The 20,918-nt window shown below is 42.1% G+C and overlaps 1 protein-coding gene across 1 annotated transcript; it reads right to left on the reverse strand.

The window, feature by feature from the left end:
* Nucleotides 1-4,249: 4,249 nt before the first annotated feature.
* LOC132833922 (histone-lysine N-methyltransferase PRDM9-like) lies at nt 4,250-20,324 on the reverse strand. The gene is made up of 6 exons (XM_060852585.1): nt 20,150-20,324; nt 19,752-19,889; nt 16,360-16,631; nt 13,128-13,195; nt 8,543-8,733; nt 4,250-5,631 (listed from the first exon to the last, which is right to left on the reverse strand). The coding sequence occupies exons 1-6, from the start codon at nt 20,322-20,324 to the stop codon at nt 4,592-4,594; spliced, it is 1,884 nt and encodes a 627-aa protein (XP_060708568.1). The 3' UTR covers nt 4,250-4,591.
* Nucleotides 20,325-20,918: the final 594 nt, after the last annotated feature.

Genomic DNA, 20,918 nt, shown 5'->3' on the forward strand with positions numbered 1-20,918 from the left:
GAAGTAACAAGCAGTCTACTATAACTTTTAGAGACTTTTTTCCCAAGTTGGAACAATAGAAGCAGCCTGAATGGGTGTGTTACTAGCACTTGCAGAAACAGGTTATTTAATTTTCACCGGCAGTTGCTGTTGGGGTCTGGAAGTTCTTCTCTTTGCTGCAGGAGTAGCATGTCAGACAAATCTGTTTCTGAATTTCCCTTTTTCTTCTTCTGTATTTATGGGATATTACCACTTTGGAACAGTTACTAAACATGTAGGACCTGTTTACTCACAAAATAATCAATCATTCTTTTAAGTTTTCCAAAGTAAAGTTATTCCAAGATCCTCTTTGTTTTGTTGAATTTTAGCCACTGTATAGTGCTTGAATAAATTGTGTTTTGCTTAACTTCAAAACATTTGACCATCAAATTGTATCTGGAACACAATACTATTTATTTTTAAAATAAGGTTAGGACCTAGGCTACCTTCTTAATATATTTTGAAAGTGTTTCGTCTAGTCCAAAACACCACTCTTTTGTTCAATTATTTTTCTCTTCCTTGGGCTCTATCTCCACCTATCATTTACTCCTTCCCCTCCAAGCCCCACCCTCCCTTATGCATCAAAAACACCTTTTTCCGAGCTACCATCAGTTTGTGAGCAAGGGTTACTGGACCTGAATCATTATCTCTGATTCCTCACCACAGATTCTGCCAGACCTGCTGAGATTTCACAGCAATTTTTGTTTTTGTTTCTGATTTCCAGCATCAGTTCGTACTTTTGTTTTAGATTTTAACCACTGGATTTCAGAGTCAAATGATTTCCTCATCATGGTAATGAATTCAAAGTAACTTTGCAATTCAAGTGGTTTATTCTGCTTGTCAAGTTGACTTCCAGGTGATTCTGATTTATAAATTAATTGAAGACAGGAACATTCATCATTTATGTCTATGTCTACTGATAATAGTGAATGATGCAGAGAAATTATCCATGTGGTTGGTCATAGGTTTAGAAGATGCTGTCTAAGGATCTTTGATGAGTTCTGCAGTGCATCTTATAGAAGAAACCTACTGCTGCTACTGAGTGTTAATGGTGGAGAGAATGAATGTAACACAAATCAGCAAGATATTTGTATCATCGATAGTCACAGGTGAGGTGCCGGAAGACTAGAGATTGGCTAATGTGGTACCATTATTTAAGAAGGGTGGTAAGGACAAGCCAGGGAACTATAGACCAGTGAGCCTGACTTCAGTGGTGGGCAAGTTGTTGGAGGGAATCCTGAGGGACACGATGTACATGTATTTGGAAAGGGAAGGACTGATTAGAGGTCATCAACATGGCTTTGTGTGTAGGAAATCATGTCTCACAAACTTGATTGAGTTTTTTGAAGAAGTAATAAAGAGGATTGATGAGGGCAGAGTGGTACATGTGATCTATATGGACTTCAGTAAGGCGTTCGACAAAGTTCCCCATGGGAGACTGGCTAGCAAGGATGGAGCTCACGGAATACAGAAATGGCTCAAAGATAGAAGATGGAGGGTGGTGGTGGAGGGTTGGTTTTCAGACTGGAGACCTGTGACCAGTGGAGTGCCACAAGGATCCACTACTTTTTGTCAATTACATAAATGATTTGGATGCGAGCATAAGAGGTACAGTTAGTAAGTTTGCAGGTGACACCAAAATTGGAGGTGTAGTGGACAGCGAAGAGGGTTTCCTGAGATTGCAATAGAATCTTGACCAGATGGGCCAATGGGCTGAGAAGTGGCAGATGCAGTTTAATTCAGATAAATGTGAGGTGCTGCATTTTAGGAAAGCAAATCTTAGCAGGACGTATACACTTAATGGTAAGGTCCTAGGAAGTGTTGCTGAACAAAGAGACCTTGGAGTGCAGGTTCATAACTCCTTGAAAATGGAGTCACAGGTAGATAGGTTAGTGAAAAAGGCGTTTGATATGCTTTCTTTTATTGGTCAGAGTATTGAGTACAGGAGTTGGGAGGTCATGTTACAGGACATTGGTTAGGCCACTGTTGGAATATTGCATGCAATTCTGGTCTCCTTCCAATCAGAAAGATGTTGTGAAACTTGAAAGGGTTCAGAAAAGATTTACAAGGATGTTGCCAGGGTTGGAGGATTTGAGCTACAGGGAGAGGCTGAACAGGCTGATGCTGTTTTCCCTGGAGTGTCGGAGGCTGAGGGGTGACCTTATAGGGGTTTACAAAATCATGAGGGGCATGGAGAGAAAAAATATATAAAGTCATTTTCCTGGGGTCAGGGAGTCCTGAAGTAGAGGGCATAGTTTTTGGGTGAGAGGGAAAAGATATAAAAAAGATCTAAGGGTCATTTTTTTCACACAGAGGGTGGTACGTGTATGGAATGAGCTGCCAGAGGAAGTGGTGGAGGCTGGTACAATTGCAACATTTAAGAGGCATTTGTATGGGTATATGAATAGAAAGGGTTTGGAGGGATATGGGCCAGGTGCTGGCAGGTGGAACTAGATTGGGTTCAGATATCTAGTTGGCATGGATGGGTTGGACCGAAGGGTCTATTTCCATGCCGTACATCTCTGTGACGCTGTAAGTGGACTGCATTGTCCTGGATGGTGTTATGTTTCTTGAATGTCATTGGAGCTGCACTCATCCAGGCAAGTGAGCCTTATAAATAATGGACAAATTTTGGGGAGTCAGTCGGTGAGTTATTCACTACAGTATATCTACCCTCTGACATGCTGTTGTAGCCACTGTTTATATAGGTGGAAGTGGGTATTGCAGATGCTGGAGATTAGACTCAAGATTAGAGTGGTGCTGAAAAAGCACAGCAAATCAGGCAGCAGCATCCGAGGAGCAGAAAAATCAACGGTTGGGGCAAAGCACTTCATCAGGATGATGAAAGCCACCAGAGGATGCTAAGGCTGGGAAATTCAGTGAAAGTAACACCAGTGAATGTCAATCAGTAGGTAGATATTCCCTTAAAGGAGATGATCATAGCCAGGCATTAGTGTGGCACCAATGTTACATTCTGCTTTTCAGACAAGGTGGAATTTTGACATTGACTGGTTCCACTTTATTTTGATGCAAAGCCATTTTGATAATATTGGTTCATAAACTAATTGGAGATGTTTGTAAGTTGAGATTTTGGGTTTGTATTGTACTCTCCCAAACTGCAAGTGTTGTTTGGATATTAATGCATTCCCATATGTTTGCATCAGAATGATCAAAATTCTGTCGCTATGCGAGTGTAAAAGAAAGGAGGAAGAGCTAAGTGGAGAATAAAATTTGGAATTCTCAAACTAAAAAAGGGAACACAGGAAATAGACTCTCCAGTGGCATTGCTATGCATAAAGATAAGACAGACTGGTGTTACCTTGCCATCTGCTAAGTCATACATTGGCAAATATAGTTTGAAGAAGTTGACTTATGCCTTGAGCAGATTGCAGGTGAACTTGGTTATGAATTATAAATTCATCTTTACGTTAAAAAGTGTATCCTTTAAATTACAATGATGCTTGAAAGTTTAAAATCAGTGGAAAATCATCAATTTGCTAGGAAACCACTTCCTGATATGCTTTCAAATCATCAGGAGATAGTGTCATGAATACCTTGCAGAACAATAAAAGATCAAACAACTATGTCATTTATTAAAAAAAACACTTCATAAACAGAGATCTCTGAAAGAGAACTCATTTCAAGTTGCATTGCAAGATGAGTTCAAAGCTGTATATTTGTTCAGCAAGGTAGCTGTGATTGTCGCTTCCAAAAACTCCTCCATTTCACACCTGGACCCAACACAACCTTCTCAACTCTGGAATTATGGTTTGGCGGGTGTGGGTTTCCCTCCGTTAGCTGAAAAGCAGGTCTCCACCATGTTGAGTGTTAGCAAGACTAATACCTTTAAATTGTTCATCCCACCCAGAGTAAAGGGCAGTATAGAAAACCCACACGAGTGTGGTAGGATCTAGTTGTATGAGGATGTGTCCAAATTCTCAAAATTCTGTTGAGATACAGAAATGCTGATAGGTTGAGGTGAGGAAAAGGCATTTGATGGCAAGTCGGAAGGGAAAAAGGGATGGGAATCAGGGAAGAGGACAGGACCAGGAAAAAAATGGTAGGCAAGGAGAACGGATGGAAGGAAGGAATTAGACTTTATCCTCACCCAAAATACTCCCACCAGAAGAACAAATTTCCCACAAATGAAAAAAGAACACTTTTATTGTATTTTTTCCAACAATGTACTTTATTTCAAAAATTCTTAAGAGTATGTCATAAAACATCTCAACTTACAAATGACAGAAAGTGTAATAAAATTCAAACTTGTCTGCAAATGGCAGAATACACATGTGGGAGTTTAAGTACAATTGTAACTGCCTTTTCTCTCAGGTGTACAGTCCAAGGTGAAGGTTCATGTGGGGACTGGCAACAGTAAAGTGGTTATATTTTCAGTCACCAATGCAACCAAACAGCAACAAAATAACAATAATCACAGTGACCTTTCACTGTCACTGTAATGAACCAGTCTATGGGACAAAGATGAAACACACTCTTTAATCACTTTAATCAGTTAAAACAGAAATAAATATTGAAAGCAAGCAAGCCAGCAAATTATTTATCATTTGCTGTATCAGGTTTCAAAACAGTTTCTCAAGTGAACTTTAAAAGTTGCTGAATCTTTAAAGTCGTTTCCACAACGTTGGCAGGTTTTAAAACAAGTGTGAGCTTTCAACTGGTAAGGATAAACAAAGGTCTCCCCACAGTCAGGACATTTATACGGCCTCTCTCCTGTGTGGGTCCGCTGGTGACGATGGAGGTGCCCAGACCGTGTGAAACTCTTTCCACAGTCAGTACATTTATACGGCCTCTCTCCTGTGTGGGTCCGCTGGTGAGAATGGAAGTCCCCAGACCATGTGAAACTCTTTCCACAGTCAGTACATTTATACGGCCTCTCTCCTGTGTGGGTCCGCTGGTGAGAATGAAGGTTCCCAGCCTGTGTGAAACTCTTTCCACAGTCAGTACATTTATACGGCCTCTCTCCTGTGTGGATCCGCTGGTGAGAATGGAAGTCCCCAGACCATGTGAAACTCTTTCCACAGTCAGGACATTTATACGGCCGCTCTCCTGTGTGGGTCCGCTGGTGAGAATGGAGACTATCAGATCGTGTGAAACTCTTTCCACAGTCAGTACATTTATACGGCCTCTCTCCTGTGTGGGTCCGCTGGTGACGATGGAGGTGCTCAGGTCGTGTGAAACTCTTTCCACAGTCAGTACATTTATACGGCCTCTCCCCTGTGTGGGTCCGCTGGTGATGGTGGAGGCCCCCAGAACATGTGAAACCCTTTCCACAGTCAGTACATTTATACGGCCTCTCTCTTGTATGGGTCTGCTGGTGACAATGGATGTTCCCAGACCATGTGAAACTCTTTCCACAGCCAGGACATTTATGTATCCTCTCTCCTGTGTGGGTCCGCTGGTCGATCCCAGACAATGGGAAACTCTTACCATAGTCAGTACATGTGTGCAGTCGTTCTCCTTTGTGGATTTCCTGCTGCAAGTGATTTTCATCTGATTTAGTAAATTCTCTATTCTGGATGGATTCTGTAAATAATCCCTCCTGATTTTGTTGATGCATACGAACATTTTTACTGAAAGGAGTAGACTGTCCTGCTGAAACATGACCACATGATTCAGGATGTCTTCTGATATGCTTCTGAAGAAAACTGGCAGTGGTAAATGCAACACTGCAGTGAGGGCATGGATAACACTCATCTTCTTCCCCTGCTGGAAGAGAATGGAGGAAAGTTGTCAGTGTAAATGAAACATTTTGAAGCTGTTTTTGGAAGTTCAATTCAACAATGTGCTGTGGTGGAAGGGTTGGTATTTGTGAATTTTCTGACAATCTTTACCAGCTTTGAGTCATGAGATAGCATTCTGGTTTCTGAGCCAAGTTTGTGGGTTCATGTCCAGTTCTAGAGATGTGTGCTTATAACCCAGACGAACACTGCACCAGTGCACTTGGAGGGCAGCACTCTCAGAGGTACCATCTTTCAAACCAGGTCCCTGCCCGTGTGTTAAGGCAGACAACAATCACATGGCTCCAAGTGAAGAAGAGCAGGATGTTTTGACAGTGTTGTGGCCAATATTTATCCACTGAGCAACATCACCCTGTCAGATGATCAGATCAGCTATCTCATTGCTACTGCTGGAACTTTGCTGTGTGGAAACTGAGGTGTTCTGATTGTCTCAATGACAGTCAGTACGCTTCAAATGGCAATATTTCAGGGCTAGAGAAATTTGTGACATCCCAAATACATCCAAACCTCTGCCAAGATTGCCTTTCTTTCTTCACTTGGAAGTATCATGATGATTTTAAGGAAACAGTTCCTAAATTCAGTACCTACTTCAATGTGCAAACAGTCTGCAACTCAGAGACAACAACAGAGTCAATAAGAAGTGCCCACATTATAAAGGTGAAAGGCAGGAAGTTTTGAGGAGATTTCAGAAAAACATATTTTTACCCAGTGAGTGGTGGGGCTCTGGAATGTACTGTCTGGGTGGATAGTTGAGGCGAACAACCTCACAACCTTTAAAAAGTACTTGGAGTGTCACAACAGTCAAGGCAAAGGGCCTTGTGCTGCAAAGTGGGACTAGTATAAATTGAGAGTTGATTTGTTAGCACAGACCTGACGTACAGAACAACCTCTTCTGTATTGTATAATTCTATGACAAGACCTGAGAAGGACTGACACATCAACATGTCATTGTCTAGTGGAATCAGGAAAGGGAATAAAGGGAATAATACCTCCTTCAGCCTCCAACACTTCAGGGAAAACAGCCCCAGCCAATTCAGCCTCTCCCTGTAGCTCAAATCCTCCAGTCCTTGTAAATCTTTTCTGTTCCCTTTCAAGTTTCACAACATGCTTCTGAGAGGAACAGGACATTGGTTAGGCCACTGTTGGAATATTGCATGCAATTCTGGTCTCCTTCCGATCAGAAAAATGTTGTGAAACTTGAAAAGGTTCAGAAAAGATTTACAAGGATATTGCCAGGGTTGGAGGATTTGAGCTATAGGGAGAGGCTGAACAGGCTGGGGCTGTTTTCCCTGGAGCATCAGAGGCTGAGGGGTGACCTTATAGAGGTTTATAAAATTATGAGGGGCATGGATAGGGTAAAGAGGCCAAGTCTTTTCCCTGGGGTTGGGGAATCCAGAACTAGAGGGCATAGGTTTAGAGTGAGAGGGGAAAGATATAAAAGGGACCTAAGGGGCAATGTTTTCATGCAGAGGGTGGGTGGTACATGTATAGAATGAGCTGCCAGGGGAAATGGTGGAGGCTGGTACAATTGCAACATTTTAAAGGCATTTGGATGGGTATATGAATAGGAAGGGTTTGGAGGCATATGGGCTGGATGCTGGCAGGTGGGACTAGATTGAGTTGGGATATCTGGTCGGCATGGACGGGTTGCACGGAAGGGTCTGTTTCCATGCTGTACATCTGTATGACTCTATGAGGAAGGATACCAAAATTGCATGCAGTATTCCAAAAGTGGTCTAACCAATGTTCTGTACAAGCACAACATGACTTTCCAACTCCAGCCAAGAGAAAACATGAGGAACATCACCACCAGATCTCTAGTCCAGAGAGAGAGAACCCATTGCAGTATAAACATAATTTAGCTGAACATAATCTTCATCATTCTCTGTGCTCTATGATAAATACAGAGATCAACCAGTCAATTATCTGTGTTCTCTGGTGAACTTTGTTTTTAACCAGTTAATATATTCTACCCATAGCTGCTCGATCACAAAATCAAATAAGTTAAACACCTTTAATAAATATCTCTGAAACCTTCAAGGCACAACGTGGAAAACAGTCACGCCTTCCATTTGACATTACACAACGGAAGTCTCCCATTCTGAATCTGTTCAGGTAAATCTCCACTGAACATGCCTCAGCACATTGTCATTTTTTCCAAATTGAAATGTCCAGAATTTGAAATAGCATTCTATCTGAGGTCAAAAGGGCCATTTATAAAGGTTTCTCAATTTGCATTTGTGTCATGTCAATAAGTCCGTATCGATGTATTAAATGCCTTTCTGAGTTACGTGAATCTCCAGATTCCTCTTCGTGCATCAACTTTTAATTAATGCCACTGAATTTATATTATCACTCCTCACACTACGCTGAGCTGAATTTCATCTGCTGTGTCTTCTCACTGTACGTCGATCTGCATCTTTCAGTGGTCCTCTACTCTCCTCTTCACTATTTACTATATTTTCAAGTTTTGGCAGCTGCAAATATGATCAGGTATCCAAAAACAGGTCATTAATACATAGAATCAGCAGGAGGCCAGTACTGTCCACTGGAATGAACCAGATTACAACCATCTCATAAGCAGACATTCCATCCAGAATTATTCTTTACTTCCTGATACTTAAACCTATTTCATGTTCATGCTGCCACTCCTCCTTCACCACAAGGATTTCAATTCAACTAACTCGGTTATTATGTGGCACTTTGTCTTACATTGTTGATACTAAAATAGACAGAAAATGGCTAATTTTGGACAGAATTCTTACCTTTTGGATTTTGTTTCATCATCCACATTGCTGTCCATTTGATTCCAAGTTCTTTGGCATATTCCTCACCATACCAGACCAGCAGCTCGCACCGAGGAGGAACACGCTTGCAGGTTCTGTAATAAATTTTGCCATGGTGCTGAAAGGCTACAAGGTTCTGCTCCTCTTCCTTTCTGGCACAGTTAACAAATCTGGAACATAATAAGTGAATACTTAACTGACCAAAAGTCAGTTCACATTGTTGCATGAACATAGATTGAGAAGCAGAACAAAAATGTGTCAGAATGACAGGGCATACCTCTATCCATTACAAAATTACAATGCATGCTATGCACATACTGTACAAGATAATTGTGTCAACATTTCAAAGGAGATGGGGAGAGATTTTAGAAGAGCGGCATGGTAGTTAGCATTGCTGCCTCACAGTGCCAGGGTCCTAGGTTTGATTCCCTCCTTGGGCCACTGTCTGTGTGGAGTTTGCACATTCTCCCCGAGTCTGTGTGGGTTTACTCTGGATGCTCCGATTTCCTCCCACAGTCCAAAGATATGCAGAACAGGTGAATTGACCATGCTCAGTTGCCCATAGTATTAGGTGCATCAGTCAGGTGTAAATATAGGGTAGGGGAATGGGTCTGGGTGGATTACTGTCCAGAGGGTCAGTGTGGACTGGTTGGGCTGAATGGCCTGTTTCCATGCTGTCGGGAATCTAATCTAAAAATAGAAGAGAGGACAGATTTACCCAAAAATATGGGTTTCCCAGTTTTCTCATTGAGCTTCTGCAATTCTTCTTCCGGAAAAGCTTTTGTTAGACACCCTAGAATCTAAGGTAGAGTCATAGATTCATCATCCTCCAGCATGGAGACAGACCCTTTGGCCCAAACCAATTCATGCTAACCAAAATGTCCACCCATGCTAACCCCATTTTCCTGCACTTGGCCCATATCCTTCTAATCATTTCCTATCCAAGTATTTGTCCAAATGCCTTTTAAATGCTGTTAATGTACCCGCCTCAACCACTTCCGCTGGCAGCTCATTAACATTAACAGTACCACCCACTGTGTCAAGTAGTTGCCCCTCTTTTATTCTTTCCTGTCTAATCTTTAACTGATGCCCTGTCGTTCTCAATTCCCCAACCTTGGGAAAAAGACTGAGTGCATTAACCCATCCATGCCTCTCATGATCTTCTGCCCTTCTGTAATATCACCCCCGCTGCCTCCTACCCTCTAAAACAAAAGATGTTAGTTTGCCCAACCTCTCCCTATAACTCAGACTCTTGAGTCCTGTCAATATCCCTGTAAATTTCTTCTGCACTCTTTCCATTTAATAACATCCTCCTGACAGCAAAGTGACCAAAACTGAACACAATACGAAGTGCTGTACAATGTCTATACTCAATGTGCTGACTGATAAAGGCCAATGTGCCAAAAGCTTTCATCACTGCTCTCTCTACCAATGACTCCACTTTGATAGAACCATGCAACTGAACTCAAAGTTCCCTCTGTTCCACAACACTCTTTAAAGCCCTATCATTCACCGTGCAACTCCTACCTGGATTTGACATCACACTTATCTATATGAAACTCTATTGCCATTTCTCGGCTGATCAAAGTCCTGCTGCAATTTCTGATAACCTTCCTCACTGTCCATGACACCTATTTTTGTGTCATCTTCAAACTTACTGATCATGTGGTACAGTGGCTCAGCAGTTAGCATGTTGCCTCACAGAATCAGGGACCGGTGTATGATTCCAGCCTCAGGCAAATGTCTTTGTGAAGTGGATTTGCACATTCTCTGCATGTCTGGTGGGTTTCCTCAGGGTGCTCTGTGCAAAGATGTGCAGGTTAGTTGAATTAGCGATGTTAAATTATGCATAGTCTTCAGGGATGTGTAGAATCGGTGCATCAGTCTGGGCAAATGTAGAGTAATAGGGCTGTGAGATAGGCCAGGGAGAGTTACTCTTCGGAGGATCAGTGTGGACTTGTTGGGCCAAAATCGCTTGTTTCTACACTGTAGGGATTCTATTCTATTTCTTGTACCTTAAACAGATAACAAACAGCAATCGGCCCAGCACTGGCCACAGGGCACTCCACTAGTCACAGAGCTCCAGTCCAACAAGCATTCCACCACTATTACATTCTGCTTCCTACCCTGTCTTTCCAGAGGCACGTATATCTTACCTCTCAGAATCTTCTCAAGTAACTTACCTACCACAGATGTTAGCCCTGTGTCAAGGGTCAAGGGCGTTCGCACCCACAATCCTCTGATAGAAGAAATTCCTGATTATTTCAGTCTTACATTTCACATCCCTTTATTTTGAGACTGTGCCCTCTGGTTCAAGACTCTCCCATGAGGAGAAACGTCCTCTCAGCATTTATCTTGTCAAGCTCCCTTTAAGAATTCTATACATTTCAATTAGATCACTTCTCTTTCTTCTAAACTTCAGTGAGTAGAGACACAATCTGTTTAGCCTTTGCTCATGAGACAACCTCTTCATGCCAGGGATCATCCCCATGAATCTTTGCTGAATTGCTCAATTGAAATGACATACTCTCTTAAATAAGGGATTGAAAACTGCTCACACTCCTCCAGGTATAGTCTCATCAGCATCTTGAACAAATGAAGTATAATCTCCCTATTCTGATGCTCCAAACCCTTTGAAATAAGGGCCAGCTTTCTATGTTTTGTCTGCAAGTACTTCAAGTCCCTTTATGGTGCAACTTTCTGTCAGTATGGATAGATTTTGTGATGTTCATTGCAGTATTAATACATAGGAGGCCATCTGGGATGTACGGTATTGGAACTGGTCCTCCTGGGAGCAGATGCGGCGGAGACGAAGGAATTGGGAATATGGGATGGCGTTTTTACAGGGGGCAAGATGGGAGGAGGTATAGTCCAGGTAACTGTGGCCGTACAGCCCAGATGGCCTCCTTCTTCAAGGACCAATATCGTACAGCCCAGAGGACCTCCTTCTTCAAGGACCGCAGAGTCCCCCCAGACGTGATCGACGATGCCCTCCAGCGCATCTCTTCCACTTCCCGCTCCTCTGCCCTTGAGCCCCGCCCCTCCAACTGCCACCAGGACAGAACCCCACTGGTTCTCACCTACCCCACCAACCTCCATATACAGCGTATCATCCACCGTCATTTCCGCCACCTCCAAACAGACCCCACCACCAAGGATATATTTCCCTCCCCTCCCCTATCAGCGTTCCTAAAAGACCACTCCCTCCGTGACTCCCTCGGCAGGTCCACACCCCCCACCAACCCAACCTCCACTCCCGGCACCTTCCCCTGCAACTGCAAGAAATGCAAAACTTGCGCCCACACCTCCTTCCTTATTTCTCTCCAAGGCCCCAAGGGATCCTTCCATATCCACCACAAATTCACCTGCACCTCCACACACATCATCTATTGCATCCGCTGTACCCGATGTGGCCTCCTCTATATTGGGGAGACAGGCCGCCTACTTGCGGAATGTTTCAGAGAACACCTCTGGGACACCCGGACCAACCAGTCCAACCACCCCGTGGCTCAACACTTTAACTCCCCCTCCCACTCCACCAAGGACATTGCAGGTCCTTGGACTCCTCCATCGCCAGACCATAACAACACGACGGTTGGAGGAAAAGCGCCTCATCTTCTGCCTGGGAACACTCCAACCACAAGGGATGAACTCAGATTTCTCCAGTTTCCTCATTTCCCCTCCCCTCACCTTGTCTCAGTCGAATCCCTCGAACTCAGCACCGCTTTCCTAACCTGCAATCTTCTTCCTGACCTCTCCGCCCCCACCCCACTCCGGCCTATCACCCTCACCTTGACCTCCTTCCACCTATCACATCTCCATCGCCCCTCCCCTAAGTCCCTCCTCCCTACCTTTTATCTTCGCCTGCTGGACACACTTTCCTCATTCCTGATGAAGGGCTTATGCCCAAAACCTCGAATTTCCTGTTCCTTGGATGCTGCCTGACCTGCTGCGTTTTTCCAGCAACACATTTTCAGGTCTGATCTCCAGCATCTGCAGACATCACTTTCTCCTCGAAGATTTTAAACTAAGAGTAATTCATCACAGGCACTTGAAAGCTCCAGGAAAATGTTATCAGCTTTTTCTAGACTTAGAGTTGAAGTCACAGATAACTTAAGCATATTGAGACATTGGGAGACTTTTCTTTGGTTTGAGCACTGCACACAGGATGTTTCTCGATACTGTAATTAAGTGTTTTGCATATATTTTGAGTTGAGTGAGATTATACTTTCACTGTGTTCGAAGTTTTACTTGTTGTGACACATGTAAAAGCATTGGCTTATTCTATTTTATCATCATTTGTTCTGGTTAATAAATTTTACTTTTATCATTAAAACCAAATCTGCAATATTGTGTGCTTACGTTTCAGTGAGAGACCATCTTGCTAAAACCAAGACAAAATATAATCTACCAAGCCAGATGTCAGTCTGACCAGTAATTACTTGACCAGTAATAACATGATGTAAGATCATAACAGTTGTTAAATGTGATGCTTCAGGGTAGGGGAAATTGTCTGACAGCCAAGTACACAAGTTCTGGCAATATTATATCAATCTTCCCTTACCTCATCCAATTTGATTTAGATTCATCCTTTGCATCAATGTATTCAACATCTTGCTTTCCTTTACTGATCTGAAGAAAGGTATTTTGATAAAATAATTTGATTGTTAAAAGGAATCAAATATATCTTTTGTTTAGCCATTGATCTAATTTTACAAGAGCTGCGTGCCGTGGCTTCACATTTTTAGTGAATGCTTAACAATACCGTCCTTTACTTTTTGTGTCAGTGAATCCAGAGCTCCATTTAAACCATAAAGCCACAAAGTAGTAAACAGTTTCAGGGAGATTTGAACAGTCAGGAAAGAATCCCAAACTAATTCAAAATTGCCTTTGGTGTTTGTCATGTCGCTATTTTTCTTACAGTTCCCTTCTACCCCACGCCTACTCTGCATTTCTCAATCAGAAATTTTCAAGGTTCTGATATATTGTTCCCCAGTTGGCCAATTGCCCACTATGAGGAATACCAGAATATTAGTTCTATAAACACTCAATGTATTAAATTGAAAATTTATTTTTAATAAGGACTGCCAATCTTTGAATTATCTCTCCAAGCTGGCTATGGAAGCTCAGGTTTTGAGTATATTTCAAGCAGATGTTGATACTTCTTTCAATAAATCATGTAAAGCGTTAATGAAATTGTGCGGGTAAAGGACACTTGAGTGTCTGATTCACCGTGATCAAATTCAATGATGGACCAGGCTTGAGGGAGTGAATGGCTTACTCTGGACCCTGTGAAGGAGGAGGAAAGGAACAGAGGAAATGCAAAATCAGTTGAGGGGAGAACGAGAAAAGGAAGTGAAGGCCAAAGTAATCCAATAAGAAGTGGTTGACTTGTTGCCAATCTTGTTGCCAAGATTAGATCATACACAATAGAGGTAGAACAAAGTTCTGGCTTTCTGAAAGAAGGCAGCGACTAGTGTTTGATGGAAAATTTTCAGCTTGGAATCCGGTTATAAATGGTATGCCGCAAGTATCTGTTTTGGGACCACTGCTGTTTGTCATTTTTATAAATTACTTGGACGCAGGCATAGGTGGATGGGTTAGTAAGTTTGCAGACGACGCTAATGTCGGTGGACTAGTGGACAGTGTGGTAGAATGTTGCAGGTCGCATGGGGACTTGGATAAACTGCAGAATTGGGCTGAGAGGTGGCAAATGGAGTTCAATGCAGCTAAATGTGAGACGATGCACTTTGGGAAGAATATCAGGAAGGTAGAGTACTGGGTCAATGGAAAGATTCTTGGTAATGTGGATGTCCAGAGGGACCTTGGAGTCCATGTACTAGATCCCTGAAAGTTGCCACCCAGGTTGATAGTGCTGCTAAGAAGGCATACAGTGTGTTAGGTTTCATTCGTAGAAGGATTGAGTTTCGGAGCCGCAATATCATGCTGAATCTATGCAAAACCCCAGTGTGGCCACACTTGGAATATTGTGTACAGTTCTGTCGCCATATTTCAGAAAGGATATGGAAGCATTGGAAAAGGTGCAGAGCAGATTTACCAGGACGTGCGTGTATGGAATGAGCTTCCAGAAGAAGTGGTGCAGGCTGGTACGATTCCAGTTAAAAGGCAGCTGGATGGATGTATGAATAAAAAGGATTTAGAGGAATATGGGCCAAATGCTGGCAAAGGGAACAATGTTTATTTAGGACCTCACAGTTTTCAGCTAAAATTGAGAGGTCCACCATCCTGATTTGGTCTTTGGGGAGAGATTTTTCAGTTGGGAGATTATGACTTTTTTCAAATTGGCATATAAGGTTAAAAATGTCTTTCTTATAAACATATGTCTATTTTATACTGTCAGAAAGCAGAAAGTAGAGACAAAGCAGTCTTTCCAGGATAGCAGTGGAACTCCACAGGGGTCAGTGTTGGAACCACAACGATTCACATTATATATTAATAATCTGGACAAAGGAATTGAGGGCCTTGTTGCTAGGTTTACAGATGACACAATAGGTGTAGGGAACAGGTAGGGTGCTAGCTTGGAAGAGGTCCAGAAGAGGATGACAAAAATGATCATGGGGATAAGGGCTTGTCATATAAGGAGTGTTTGAGGACCCTGAGTCAGTACTCAATGGAATTTAGAATGGTGAAGTTACAAAGGAGAAAAGGTTGAACCACCCTGATAATCATACCAAAACATCAGCCCAAATCTGTTATAGTGGTTCCTTTCTAATAAAAAAATGACCCTTCTAATAATTAAACCCACAAAACCCAGAGAAGCCTGTTATTAGTTTAAATGAAAGGAGTCAGTGATACTCACTTTATAAGTAACAACTTATTTATTTGACCCTAACAGAATTACAAACAAACCAAACAATTCCTCACTAACTACTAACTATTCCCTAACTGAACTAAAATTCTACTGGTCTGCTGTTCAAATAAACACAAGTAATAAGAAAACAATAAATCAAAACATAAGTCTCTTCAAGTTCACATAGAATGTGTCTACCGGAAGGCTATGTTTTCTCTGTTGTCTTTCCAGTATCTCTTCTGCTGATCTCAAGTTACAAACACATTTCCTCTGCTGATCCTGCTGTTAGGGATGTCTTCTCTGTAATTTCTTCAGTGAGGACTTTTAGCTAGAAGTGCCATGCTACTTTATGCACAGGTAGTGCTTTCTTAGAGATTTCTTGTGAGAACTCATTGTGAGAGTTTATTTCTCAGATGGCGGGTTTGCTCTCTCTTTAGATGGCAGTTGGCCCTCCTTAATTTTCCAAAATGCCCTCACCTTTATACCCTTGATGACCTTTTCATTTCTTTACAACTGGATCGGTTCAAGGTTGTCAACACCATCAGGTTTAAATTTGATAGGTTTAGTACCTAAGGGTATAGTTCAAAATAACTGGCTAAATTTGAACAAAATTGCTTTTTTGGTAAAAAGACTGCTTGGCTGCTCAATAAAAATTGTTTCAATTGTATCTATCTACCTGTAATCTGCAATTTTCATTGAATAGAGGTGTACTTGCTTTCTTTCACCATGTTATGGTGATTGCTATTCCAGCAGTCACTCAGCAACCATCAGCCCTACAATGAAAACTTACGTAGGCCATTCTTAACTTGCAAACATTTAAGTCTTTAGGTTTGTTCAAACCAAGTGATTCCCCTGGCTGTCCATTCATTGTCAAAACTAGAGAAGCAACCAGAAACAGAAACCTTTAACAACTTTTCACAAAGTCCTGAGTCCTGAGCTTCTTTAAAAACATGCAAGAAACCTGGTAATGATGACAGGCACTCACCACCCATGAATAGCCACTGACAGCAGCTGATTCTTCAGTTGATGTGACTCCTTCATAGGGTCCATAATGAACTCCTTTAGGAATAGCCTTTCCTTCATTCCACACACCAAGACCAGCCTTTTGAATTTTGGATATCGCAATGCTGAGGCCCTCTGGAAGAGTTAAACGTGCTCGATCTGGTTGATTCAATTCAACAGCTGTGTCCTTTATGAACACTGGAGGACCATGCACAGGACACTCTTCAATAAAAAATCTCTTGCAGTCTTCGCAAACTGTTGAAACACACAAAATTAAAGATGGATCAGGATTTCAGTTCATTACTTGATATTTATGAAGGTGACAGGGCCCGCATGGAGAAAGCTCTCAGAAACATGCTCAGTCTGTTCGTTGTCAAGGGGGCAACACAGGTTTCAAGGAACAGTAACAAAGCAAGAAAATGACATTACCTCTCAGCCAGGCTACACTTCTCAGTTATGGAGATGAACACTGTGGAAATAGACCCTTCAGTCCAACTTGTCCATGCCGACCAGTTATCCTAACCTAATTTAGTGCAATTTACCACCACTTGGCCCACAACTCTCTAAAACTTTCCTTTTCACAAACTCATCCAGATGTCTTTTAAATGCTGTAATTGTACTAGTCTCCATCACTTCCTCTGGCAGTTCACATACCTACCTCTGTGTAAAAATGTTGCCCCTGAGATTCCTTTTCCATCTTCCCCTTCTCACCCTAAACCTATACCCTATAGCTCTGGCCTCCCCCACACCAGGCAAACGACTTTGTTTATTATCTGATCCATGCTTCTCATTATTTTATAAATCTCTACAAGGTCAGAGTATGAGCAGCATTAGCTATTGGGTTGGATGACTGGCAGAACACAGAGTGGGGATAGAGGCATTTTTCAGAATTGCAGCTGGTGACCAGCGGAGTTCCATGGGACTTCATGTCGGAACCACAACTATTCATGTTAACAATCTGGATGAAAGAACTTAAGGCATTGTTGCTCAGCTTGAAGATGACACAAAGATAAGTGGAGGGACCGGCAATGCAGAGGAAGCAGCAAGATTGCAGAAGGACGTGGACAAGTTACAAGAATGGGCAAAGAAGTGGCAGATGGAATACAATGTATGAAGGGTGAGGTTATGTTTTTGGGTTGGAATGCAGGCATAGGTGATTTTATAAAGAGGCAAAGACATTGGAAATCTGAAGCACAAAGAAACTCAGGAGTCCTGGTTCAGGATTCTCCTCAGGTTAACATGCAGGTTCAGGTGGCAGTCAGGAAGGCAAATAAAATGCTGACATTCATTCAAGAGGGCTACAACAGCAGAGACAATTTATGAAGCTGTAAAAGGTCTGGTCAGACCGCATTTAGAATGTTGTGGTTCTGCTCGCCGAGCTGGAAGTTTTTGCTGCAAACGTTTCGTTCCCTGGCTAGGGAACATCATCAGTGCTGTTGGAGCCTCGTTTGAAGCGCTGCTTTGATGTTTCTTCCGGTATTTATAGTGGTTTGTTCTTGCCGCTTCCGGGTGTCAGTTTCAGCTGCAGTGATTTGTATGTGGGGTCCAGGTCGATGTGTCTGTTGATGGATGTTCTTGCCGTTTCCGGGTGTCAGTTTCAGCTGTAGTGGTTTGTATATGGTGTCCAGGTCAATGTGTCTGTTGATGGAGTTTGGGGATGAATGCCATGCTTCTAGGAATTCTCTGGCTGTTCTCTGTCTGGCTTGTCCTATGATAGTGGTGTTTTCCCAGTCAAATTCATGATGCTGGTTGTCTGAGTGTATGGCTCATACACTCAGACAACCAGCAACATGAATTTGACTGGGAAAACACCACTATCATAGGACAAGCCAGACAGAGAACAGCCAGAGAATTTCTAGAAGCATGGCATTCATCCCCAAACTCCATCAACAGACACATTGACCTGGATACCATATACAAACCACTACAGCTGAAACTGTCACCCGGAAACGGCAAGAACATCCATCAACAGACACATCGACCTGGACCCCACATACAAATCACTGCAGCTGAAACTGACACCCGGAAGCGGCAAGAACAAACCACTATAAATACCGGAAGAAACATCAAAGCAGCGCTTCACACGAGGCTCCAACAGCACTGATGATGTTCCCTAGCCAGGGAACGAAACGTTTGCAGCAAAAACTTCCAGCTCGGCGAGCAGAACCACAACAACGGATACCCGAGCTACAAATCTTCAATCAGATTTTAAACGCATTTAGAATATTTTGGGTAGTTTTGGGCTCCGTATCTAAGAAAGGATGTCCTGGCTTTGGAGAGTTCCAGTGGAGGTTCCAAGTATAATTGAAACTTACAGAATACTGAGAAACCTAGGCAGAGTGGTTGTGGAGATAATGTTTCCACTCACAGGAGACAGGGTGGTTAATCTGTGGAATTCGTTGTTGCAGAGGGCTGTGGGTGTCAAGTGCATTTGAGACAACAATAGATAGCTTATTAATTTGTTAGGTGGTCAACGGTTGTAGGGAGAAGGCACACGAATGAAGCTGAGAAACATATCAGCCATGACCAAATTGTGAGGCAGACTCCGTGCGCTGAATGGTCCAATTCTGTTTCTCTTAAAATCTTCTGGAGTAACTCATCCTGTGACTTTGCAAAGACATTTGCAAGGCATAAACCAGCAGTGCAACAGTGTACTCCACATTTGCCTGGACACGTGCAGCTCCAAGAACACCCAAGAAGCTTGACACCATCCAGGACAAAGCAGCCCATTTGATGACCATGATATGTACAAGCATTCACTCCTTCCACCACTGGTATTCATTAGCTGCAGTGTGTGTGCCATCTATAAGATACACCATGGCTCCTTTAACAACACCTTCCAAACCCATGATCATCTTTCTGGAGCCACAACAGCAGCATACACTGGAGAAAGCCACCAAGTGCATCCTCCTCTCCAAATACTCACTAGCCTGACATGTCAATATATTATTGTCTCTTCAGTATCACCACGTTGAAATCCTGGAGATCTCACCCCAAGAGAGTTAAGGGTTCATCTACACTAATGGCAGATCACAATCACCTTCACCACAGTAAATAGGAATGATGTGACTAGTGACTTCAACATCTCACAAGTAAATATAAAAGGCAGGGGACTCCACTTCAAACTCATAAAACATCACTTTAAACCCTGTGAATAAAGATACTTAAAGCATAAAATTTTTTGGGAGTATTTTCTGATCATTTGTAGTTGGGTGATGAGGAAACATAAGTGCGTGTTTCTGGGCAAACACAGGGTTTTTCCGTTGCCAGGCTATATTTCTGCAGCAATAGTCTGGTTTCTCAAAGCCTATGTCATCATATTAGCCCTTGCAATAATTTCTTCCTGAAGAATCAGCTAGGTCATTTTTCACATACACAGAAAATCTTCATCACAAAGTTCCCTTTCTTCAGTGTAAATCTTTCTCTCTTTATTTCTCAAACTGTATCTTCTCTCTTCCTTTTCATTGTGTGTTTCCGCATTTGAAGATTCCAACGTCTTTCCAGTACAGACAACTGTGGAAAAAATCAGAAAGATTTGAACAGTCCCCGAAAAAATTCAACATTTTTTTGTTGTTTTATAGAAAGGGTATTTTCTGTTTCAAGGTCAGAATCTATAGATAATTCTATATAACAAAACACTGAGTTAATTTGATGAATCACTGCTGGATTAGACACATTGCCAACAAAAGCATTTCCTCACTAAAATATAAAAATAAAGTAAAATCCAAAATCAACAAATCTATTCAGAAATTCCTTTATTCCTGGACAGATACCTTTGATGGATTCATTTTGAGCCTCAATTTCACTCATCGCAGTATTAGTTTCTCGGTTTCTCTTTTTAACTGAAACTGTCTCTTCCAGAACTGAGGGAGTGTCCTCATTGAAGCTCCTTAAACCTGCATCTTTATCCTCCTGTAAATGGGATGCAATTGCTAATTCCTTTCTCATTCCGAAATGAAAAATGTAATTATTACACATTGTAACTCTCAACTTTCTCTGCATCACCAGATTATACTTTCCATTTGGTCTCATTTCATACTTAATAAACCAAGGTTCCCAACCACCCATTTGAGAAATGTATTCTCTTTCTCTCCAGTTACATATTTTTGGAATCCCCGTATTTGAAACTATCCTTCTGTATTTCACTGAGGTAAAGTTAATCTTCCAAGTAAGATTTCAATCTGCTGTTACTTGAAAATTTCAGGTTGTCAGGGGTGCATTTATTGATAATCAACATCAAGACGAGGTAATTTACAATGTCATCAGATCATGAAATTCAAAATGACAAGTCTGCAACTGGAGAATAGGATTAGAAATATGAGCAAAATCAGAATCAAGGTCGCAGTAACTCTGGGCAGAAATACCACCAAGGATAAAAGGAAACACTGAAGCTGGAAATCTGAGATCAACACACAAAATATTCAAGTGAGTAGTAGGTCATTTTGAATTGGAAGGAGAAAGACTAGATAATGTTTTAGGTGGAACCCTGGGCCAATCTATTTGAGCTGCAGGAAGAGGCTGAATAAACTGGGGTTGTTTTCC

Source organism: Hemiscyllium ocellatum, chromosome 38 (assembly GCF_020745735.1).
Source record: "Hemiscyllium ocellatum isolate sHemOce1 chromosome 38, sHemOce1.pat.X.cur, whole genome shotgun sequence".
Lineage (NCBI taxonomy): Eukaryota > Metazoa > Chordata > Chondrichthyes > Orectolobiformes > Hemiscylliidae > Hemiscyllium > Hemiscyllium ocellatum.

Bases quoted from the DNA above. Each gene is read 5' to 3' on its own strand.
- LOC132833922 (XM_060852585.1), bottom strand. From the start codon at position 20,324: ATGAGAAAGGAATTAGCAATTGCATCCCATTTACAGGAGGATAAAGAT. The intron at 8,734-13,127 runs GTAAGGGAAGAT...ATTATGTTCCAG, and splicing joins TCTAAATCAAATTGGATGAG to ATTTGTTAACTGTGCCAGAA. The intron at 5,632-8,542 runs GTAAGAATTCTG...GTCATGTTTCAG, and splicing joins GATGAAACAAAATCCAAAAG to CAGGACAGTCTACTCCTTTC.